At 40.1% G+C, this 8,585-nt stretch overlaps 1 protein-coding gene and 1 long non-coding RNA gene across 2 annotated transcripts in view; one reads left to right on the forward strand and one right to left on the reverse strand.

Moving 5' to 3' along the window:
* chd5 (chromodomain helicase DNA binding protein 5) overlaps nt 1-5,044 on the reverse strand; it is a 28,181-nt gene extending 23,137 nt beyond the window's left edge. Inside the window, exons 1-2 of the mRNA XM_008409211.2 lie at nt 4,990-5,044; nt 4,214-4,365 (exon numbers count right to left, since the gene is read on the reverse strand). Of these exons, the coding sequence (XP_008407433.1) occupies nt 4,214-4,365; nt 4,990-5,044 (207 nt within the window). The remainder of the gene's footprint in view (nt 1-4,213; nt 4,366-4,989) is intronic.
* LOC103464773 (uncharacterized) lies at nt 294-3,825 on the forward strand. Its single transcript, XR_001776644.1, has 3 exons — nt 294-379; nt 515-1,424; nt 1,751-3,825. It is a non-coding gene; the product is annotated as an uncharacterized LOC103464773 (long non-coding RNA).
* Nucleotides 5,045-8,585: the final 3,541 nt, after the last annotated feature.

The raw sequence follows: 8,585 nt of genomic DNA on the forward strand, positions 1-8,585 counted from the left end.
TTTCTCTCAAATGATGTTACTTGTTGAAGGTGATTTTGGAGGAATATTATGTCTATCTTAAAAAGAAGAAGTCCAGCCTGCCATACATTTCATAACATAGCAGCTCTACTGCATGTGAATCCATGTTAACAATTAAAACAGAGTTCATAAATTATGCTTGCATGCATTTTGCATTCTCTTAAAGAGCTGACTATTAATTGAAACCAAGAAACAGAACACCTTTTGCTGTGCTGCTAATCAAAAACTCAGCTGCGCCCTGCCTGTTTAATTTGGGACATCTGGAAGGCTATATGGGCTTAACAGTTAACAGGTGTTGTTTGTGTGATCAAGAGAGTGGGAAATTCACTGGAGGTTCCTTATGCTGTGCGCATGTGAAAAAGTGAGTGCTGTTTCTCTCCCTGTTTGTGTCGAACCCCATTAATTATTTTTATTTTACGGGCTGCAGATGTGTCCAAAATTTACAATCAGTTTGGAGACATGTCATTTTAATGTTCTCTTTTCCAATGTTTCACAGTTGCATGGAATGTATGGCAAAACATCATGCCTTACTGAACACGTGCGTCCACTAGAAGTGGAGTAAAACGAGTGCACAGAGGCTTTGTGCAGTTCGCTGCCTGTTGCTCTGCAGGCCTGCCTGGCTCCATGGAGAGACTTGCAGGCGTTTTGCTCTGTAGCGCAGTGGTAAGGCTCACGTTGCTGCAGCGCCCGCCAACCCTACCAGCAGCCTGGCTGTGTTGCCATGGTGACCGAATCTGAGCAGTGTCTGGCTCTCTCTCTTTCTTTCTAGATTTTGCCCCCCTCATCCCCCCCACTACTTCTCTTCATCTTATTCCCACTTTCTCTTCTTCACGTCTTATAGTTCTCCTCCCTCACCCCATCCACTCCTTTAAATTCTCACTCTATATCCTAACTTCTCCCTGGTTCTTTTTTCCTCCCTCACTCTTCATTTTTTCTATCACGCAACTCATCCACCCCCCCCCACCAAGCACACACAAACTCACAAACACACACTCCATCACAGTGGCAGCCAATGGAACGGCGCCATCCAATCAGACACGTTTGCATAACGAGCTTGTTATGCAGAGGCCTGTGGTTGCGAAGCCCGTGCTTCAGCACCCGTCTAGACAAATCTCATTTATGCATAAGAAGATGGAGAGAGAGAGTGAGAGAGAGAGCGAGTGAGAGAAGAAAGAGCAAATTGAAGATTGTGGATGGGGGATGGGGGTGGAGATGGAGATGGAGGTGGAGGTGGAGGAGGAAAAAGCAAAGAAGCAGAACTGCCACTGTGAGCAGCCACAAGGACAAGCTGGAACTGGAACTGCAACAACCTGGTGGTGGCCCAGAGTTCAATGTTAAACACATATCATAGATGAAGAGATGATTCTCCGGCGCAGCAGTAAAGTGGCTGCCTCTACTTTCAAAGGGTGAGAAAATCAGATAAGTGCTGATAAGCTAATCAAATTAGCGGCTTTCCCTTAATGTTGCTGCCCTAGGGGGACTGGAGCGGATGCTGTGGTAAATATCAAATAAATGAAGATGTAGATTCTTTTTTATTTTTTTTATAAAATCTAGCTCAATAAGAATTTATGACAATATCACTGCTGTGAGGGGTTTTTAGGGTTGCAAAACAATGGCCACCTCTTTTCTTCCCTGAAATCAGAGCAGCTCTTTGTTGATACACAATCCGAGGGAAAAAAGTAAAACCAGAAACTCTAATTTCCTTTAATCTGTTTTTTTTTTCCCCTTGCAGATGAGAAAAAGGGAAGCAAATATACTGCGTCTCTCTCGAGCTTTTATTCCTCCCACCAGCAGCCCTAACCTCAGACTGGGATGTGCCACTGACAGTTTCTGACCCCAATTGACTTTTAGACCCTGTCTGACACCAACCTTTGGGGAGCGATTGGAAGAGAATTACAGTGGCAGCAACCGCTCAGCAAGACGACAGGAGACAAAGACAGAGAGAGAGAAAAAAGGAAACAAAGACAGAAAGAAAAAAGAACAAAGAAAGAGAGAAAGATGTTTGTGAAAAAGAGGAGAATACCAGAGTGTGTTCCATGGAGGTTACAACAGAGAGAGTCAGAGGGAGTCTCCCCTCCTCATTAGCCCAGTGAGACCCAGCGGAGCTCAGAGTTTGCCACAAAGAGCCAAAGGGCCGGGTGGCAGCCTGGCCAGTCAAGCTCCTCACAGCGCTGCTGGCAGCTCCAGCTCAACACTGGGGAACAACCTGGCCATGACACTGGTGCTGTGAATGCCACTGCCAATGTAGGGGATGAAAACACTGAGATTACACTGAATTACTGTAATTACTGAGGTTTTGTGTTTAGAAAACCAAGGAGGCGCAAGACAACTTGTTTAGATTCTGACTTATGCACAATGCATAATTTAGGCATTTAATCATTAGTCTTTGTAATGTCGAACATTTCACCAGTCTTTTGGGGGGGGGCTTGGCATGTTTATTGGTAAAGCCATGCGCATTTTAGGTGGTGTGCTGTGAAAAAATGACAGCAGTTTTCCTAACTGAGTTAGCCAGGGTGGAAGACTGCTGCACAAAAACTCCTATGGGGTGTTCACAGTAGTGTGTTAGCTACCTTCCTCTGGAGGACGTACAGAACAGAGGTAAAACTAGACACTGCTACCAGGGTGATGCTGCAAATGTATATTTAAAGGGAAAGTTACATTTTTGAGCTATTAGAAACTAGAAATCGCAGGAAAAGAGATAATGATGAATGAGTAAACAGAGGAATTATTAAGATGAAGATCTGGAACAAGAGGATAACACTACACCATGTCCGCTTTGACTCCTATTATTTCATATCTGATTAGTCTTTGTTACTGTTGCTGTCATAGTGACTGACAGAAGAGTAGCTTAATTATATTTCGTCATCAGACCTTGGCTTGATTTACATTGAGGTCTAAGAGTACTGATAATACTTTTACATACATGAGTTTCAAAACATAAAGTGGTTGAAAACAATGTCTCCACCTATGCACACCAAGTCAGCAAAAAAGTCAACTTTAAGGTACATGTTGAGTTTAGGTCACAGATTAGCTGTAGGTTTTGAAATTAAATGATTGTGGCATTTGCCATCAGTTAAAGAAAAGAAGAAAAAGCCTTACTTTGCCATTACACGATTACAGTCATGTTTTCCTTCGACTAGCCCACTGATCCACATCTTTCTTAGCCAGAGATAAAATGTTTGAGCACTTTACTGAAGGACAGAGCACTCCTAATTTGGACCACATGTGCTATTTGCCATCTGGTATGAGTCAAGTCAAATGGTTAAATTGTCAGTTTTCTCTAGACACCACACTATCTAAACTTACAAAAATAACTGTTTTTGGTACTTTCTCCAATATTCCTGAACGTGACACCACTGTTACACTCAATGCTTGTCTTCCAAGACCGACTGTGAACAGGATTTGTGATGTAATTGTTGCAAATTTGTTTCTGGAGCATCCGATACTCCTGATGAGTTGCTGCTACATTTAAGAGAACGTGTCCACTGCTTTACCATGCTACTTTAAACTGTAATCTCCTGATTGTTGTTTCCTTCTCCATCCTAAGTATCACGCATACAGAAAAATGTGATATGATAAACACTATAGGAAATTGACATGAAAACGTCATTCTTCATCCTTATTCTGTAAATAGATCATGTCTCTAGATATTTTGTGTGATCTCTCTACTTTTAGACCAATGTTCTCTCTGTCTTGTTATCATTTAGAAGGCGTCTGGCTTATACAGCATCTTCATTGTTGAATACGTTATTCTAAGGACAAGTTAATGCTGTTACAATTCTATATAATTCTGAATAAACCTTGATGTCAAATCACCTCTGTCAAAGCTCTGTGACTACAGTTGCTATATTGGCTGAAACTCTGTCCCTTTGACCCCAAAGCCCCAGCCTTAAGCACCAGCACCACAGGCACAAATCCACACTCTAAACTGGCACTTGGCGCCCACAGCTTACACTGGCAGTAACAGTGACTCTGCTGCCAACCTCCCCTAGGCCCGAAACAGTCCACTGCCTCTCATTTCGATTACAGAGGCAGTCCAGCAGCCAAAGCAGAACTCTGATCCAATTGCAAAAGCATCAAAACTGTGATAGCGTGAGAATCAAAGAATGAGGCCGCACAGCTTGAGCCAGAATTCCTGGCAAACCTTTGTGTTTGAGGTGATGACAGACGGGGCTGTGTGTGAACAAGATCTTACCTCTTTTTTCCTCTTCTTAACTTTCGGTATTTTCCCCTCTTTTATCTTTTTGGGCTTTTTCTTCTTCTGCTTTTTGAGGGAGTCATCATCAGAGAAGAAGCTGGCGAGGGCCGTGAGGGGAACGGTGTTGCGCTCAGTTTCGTCATCTTCATCTGGACACAGAGAAAAATGTGTTCATGTTCATACTTAAGAAAATATGCCATATAAACTGAAACAGTTTTTGTTAATAGTTGTTTTTAATTTTCCTCAAAAAAAGACATGAAAGAGAGACTTAAAAGAAATCTATTTGTGGAAGTAAGGACTGAAAGAAATGAAATACAAACAACTTAAAGATTCACTGTGAGGTTTACATTCATTTATCACAGGCATTAATGTTACATTAATGCTGATCTTTAAAAATATCTCAACTATTGTATTCCAGGATGGAATATATGTTCAAGAAAAATTTTGTATTTTTGAAAACCAGAAATGGGTTCATAAGTTTGAAATTTTCATATATTATCTCTATTTAGCACAGGGTCAAATTTATAGGCTTAAAACATCTACACAGAGACTCGCATAATTCACATGTTTCTTAGTAAGTTAAATATTTTTAATTGTGATTTTTAAAAAAAACTCAAAACCTTAAGGTGATAATTGTCTACTTGTCACTGTCAAAGTCAGTGGCTATGTAAAATGTTTTTCACTGTGGACAGTAACGCTTCTGTTGCAGCATGTTCAAATTCATTGAGGCGACACGGTTTGGTACTCCCTTCACCTGGCCGCTGCCTTCTTACACAGCTCAGCTTGATTCTCATCTCCCTTCAGTGCTCTGTCTGGGATTTCTACCATTAAGCTTGATTTCTCCAGTTGTGGTTCAACCGGGCCAATCAGAAAACAGAAGGAGTTGTGAAAAATGACGTGCCGTAAATTTTCTGTGTGGTTTTAGAATTGTAGTCTGCCCTGGTTATAGTTTGGCAATGGTAACAAAAGAAGTGAATGAAGCCATTCGGTCCATGTTGGTCCCGCTTCCAAACATTAAGCAACTAAAGTCAAACCAAGACTTTTAATTGCTGGCAAAGATGTTGTGGCCCTACTCCCCACGGGATTGTTACGGCACACACTATTTCTGAATCACTCCATTGAGCTGGCACACAACATATATCACAGCCAAATGTTAGCAATTGGGTATAATCAGATCCAATCAGTTAAAAATTAAATAGAATTCAAGCTTCCAGTAAGCAATTGTTTCTCAATAGCTGAGGGTTCAGACCCTCTGTATGGAGAAAAGCATAGAACAATGGGTTGGTTTTTACCAGGCTAGTAGTTCCTGGGTTGTTCCATTACATTCTAATTATCCTTGTTTCTTAGAGTGACAGCTACAGCATGGCATGCTAACAGGACAGTGATCTGAAACACATAAGAACTTGTTTTGGAATGGACAAAGCAGTCCAGCTTTGGACGGATTGTGGGACCTTCCACAGTCCCACAATCCTTGATATGAACTTTTTCAAAAATTGTAATTTAAAAGTTTCAACTGTGAAAAGACACCAAGTCATTTCAATAAACTTCTTGACTTCTGCCAAGAACTGATCACATTTCCAGTTATATTTAAGCTGGAAGTTTAAGTGATAGTGATGTGGTTGAGATGTAACTTGCTAAAGGAATTTTAAAAATGATTAACTTAGACACATTATGGATTCATGGAAATCCCCACATTAAACTATTTCACCCACTTGCTGCTCTTAAAAACAGAAAAAAAGTAACATATCGATCGGAGAAACAAGGAAATGTTTATTATTAGATTTAGCTCAATTTGTATTTGATAGCAGCAAATATAGAAAAAGTGTTTGAAAGCTGAGAATAATTTGTTGCAGTTCTCAATGTTAACTGTTTTCTCTTTCTAGCTTGATATTAACAAATATGACAGCCAACTTGTGTGATTTATTGTCTTGTGCCACAGCCATTTCTGTGGTGGCAAGTTATAGCTACTTTGCATCAGAGAAAAATATAAACAGTCGCATACAAATTTTCTGCACTATCCTAAAGATACTGATTACAAAACTGTTTGAAAAGTGTCAGACTGCTGGATATCTGTCAAATTGTCTAAAAGAAATTTAGATGAGGACCTAAGATTGTTCTGACTGATGCAACTAATAAAATACCTGACCCTAAGATTGAGTTACAAAGTAAATGTAGTTACAAAAGGCAATTATGCATCTTTTCGTTTGAAACACCAACAGTTTTTGTAAGCTGTGATGTTTGAAATAGGAACACATTTCACAAACTGAAAACCAGGTTTTTTTGGGGGGGGGGTTTATAAGGGAGGGGTTGCAATTTTTTGGAGAGTTTCAAAGTTAAAGTCAGAAAGACTGTAAAAGAAAAAAATACTTGTCGTGATGCCACTGATACAAGCTGTTTCACAAGTTCTCCTTTAAATCCACTCCATACTGCAAGGTATTGATTACCTTCTCTCAGGACAAGATGTTCTAGGACAAAGTGCTACTGAGACTTAAATGACCAGCACCATTCATGACACTAAGTCTTTTGCCATGCAGCACCATGCACTGTGAGGAACAACTGTGGATAACATATCTGCAAGTTGCCATTGATACATACATTGTGCAATGGCAAGCTATACATTTCAATTTTTAAACAAAAGGGAACAGAAGACTTCAAAATGTAAAAAGTACTGGTACACTATTTCATAGCTATAGATTATGCCTAAAAAATCTACCATAACCAGTTATCTTTTAAAGTGACTAATCAAGACAACCTGTGAGGAATTTAGTCTCAAAACTAATGGTGTTTGGAACAAGACATGAGCTTGACTGAGGAGGGAGATGTAAATGCTTTGAGAATTGAACTCGCATGGAGAGTATTAATTGGAGAAAGCAGCTAAGAGGCCCTGGTTAGTCTGAAGGAGCTGCAGAGATCCACAGCTCATTTTAGGGAATCTGTTGAAAACATAACAATTAGTCATCCATAATAATGGCCTGTCAGTGGCCATGTAATCCTGGTTGGAAAAATTTGAAGTCTCATTTGTCAAAATGTTTGCCGCAAGTCAGCAAAGGTACTCAGGACAACATCTCTAGACACACAGCCAGAGCTACAACAGAATAGCTTAGATCAAAACAAAATGTGTAATGGGCTTGACACACATGGAGCGATGAACAACAGTGAAAGGCAAAGGTTTTTTGCCATTGGAGTGAACTCAACATAGAGACGTGAGAGTGACAGCAGCGACAGCAACAAAAGGTGAATATTTCTTGTGTTGCCCCATAAGACCATGTGAGCACATCTATGTGCACAACCTCGAAATGTTACATGCACAAATTTCGCTGGTTGCTTTGCTGGAGTAAAGCAAGTCATAGTCACCTTCTCACGCAAATTAGATATGTAAGGAGAGAGTGATGTTGCCTTCTGTGTCGAGCCTTTAAGAGTTGCAAAGTCTCAGTCCTTATTTCAACTGAGATTTGTAAAAAGACGTATAGGCTTTGTTTGCAATGTCACACAGTGTGTAAAATTCTGAATCAGGCTACAGTTAAATTCAAGAACTTAATCTTCAAAAGAGTTCCTAAGCCTGCTGGCAATTTGATAATTTGTTGTTTCAAATAAAATTGTAAGTTGTTATTTTTACTCTTTTGGTAAATTGTGTTGAAATAAAGTAGCTTTCTTAAGAGGTTCAACACATATAAATGAGTTTCAAAGAAAGAATCATGTTTGTTTTAACTAGGCGGAACATTGCTTCAACTCAGTAACGGTTTTCATTTCTGACATCTTCAATTTCAAAACCTGAATCTTTTAATGAGCTGTCAAGGTTTCATTATCCTATCTAGTGTTAAACCAAATAGCACTATATCATTTTTTCTAGAGGTGTGCCGATCGATCGGTCACCGATCATAATCGGCCGATTTTCGTGAAAAAGTGCATGATCGTTGATCGGCGATCATTGGCTCTTGTTGTCGATACCGATCATCTGCATCTCATTTCGCAGCCTGTCTGTGCAGCTGGTCTCCTCTTTCCTTCACACTGCGCAAACGCGCAGCAACAAATCCTAAGCGATGTGGAACTATAACGCACTGAGTGAATGGGGAGGTTTGCGTGTTGCGGCGGAAAATTGAAGCACGTCAAAATGCATCAACACAACAAAGCTAATACCGCAGTGGTGGAAAGTAACGAAGTACAAGTACTTCGTTACTGTACTTAAGTACAGTTTTCGTGTATCTGTACTTTACTTAAGTAGATTTAATAATGGGGACTTTCTACTTTTACTCCACTACATTTTACAGTAAGTATCTGTACTTTCTACTTCACTACATTTCTACAAAACTGTCGCGTTACTCGTTACATCCAAGTCGCGTTGCTCTTTTCTTCCGTTAAAATGTGACGT

The sequence above is a fragment of the Poecilia reticulata genome, linkage group LG5 (genome assembly GCF_000633615.1).
Source record: "Poecilia reticulata strain Guanapo linkage group LG5, Guppy_female_1.0+MT, whole genome shotgun sequence".
NCBI lineage: Eukaryota > Metazoa > Chordata > Actinopteri > Cyprinodontiformes > Poeciliidae > Poecilia > Poecilia reticulata.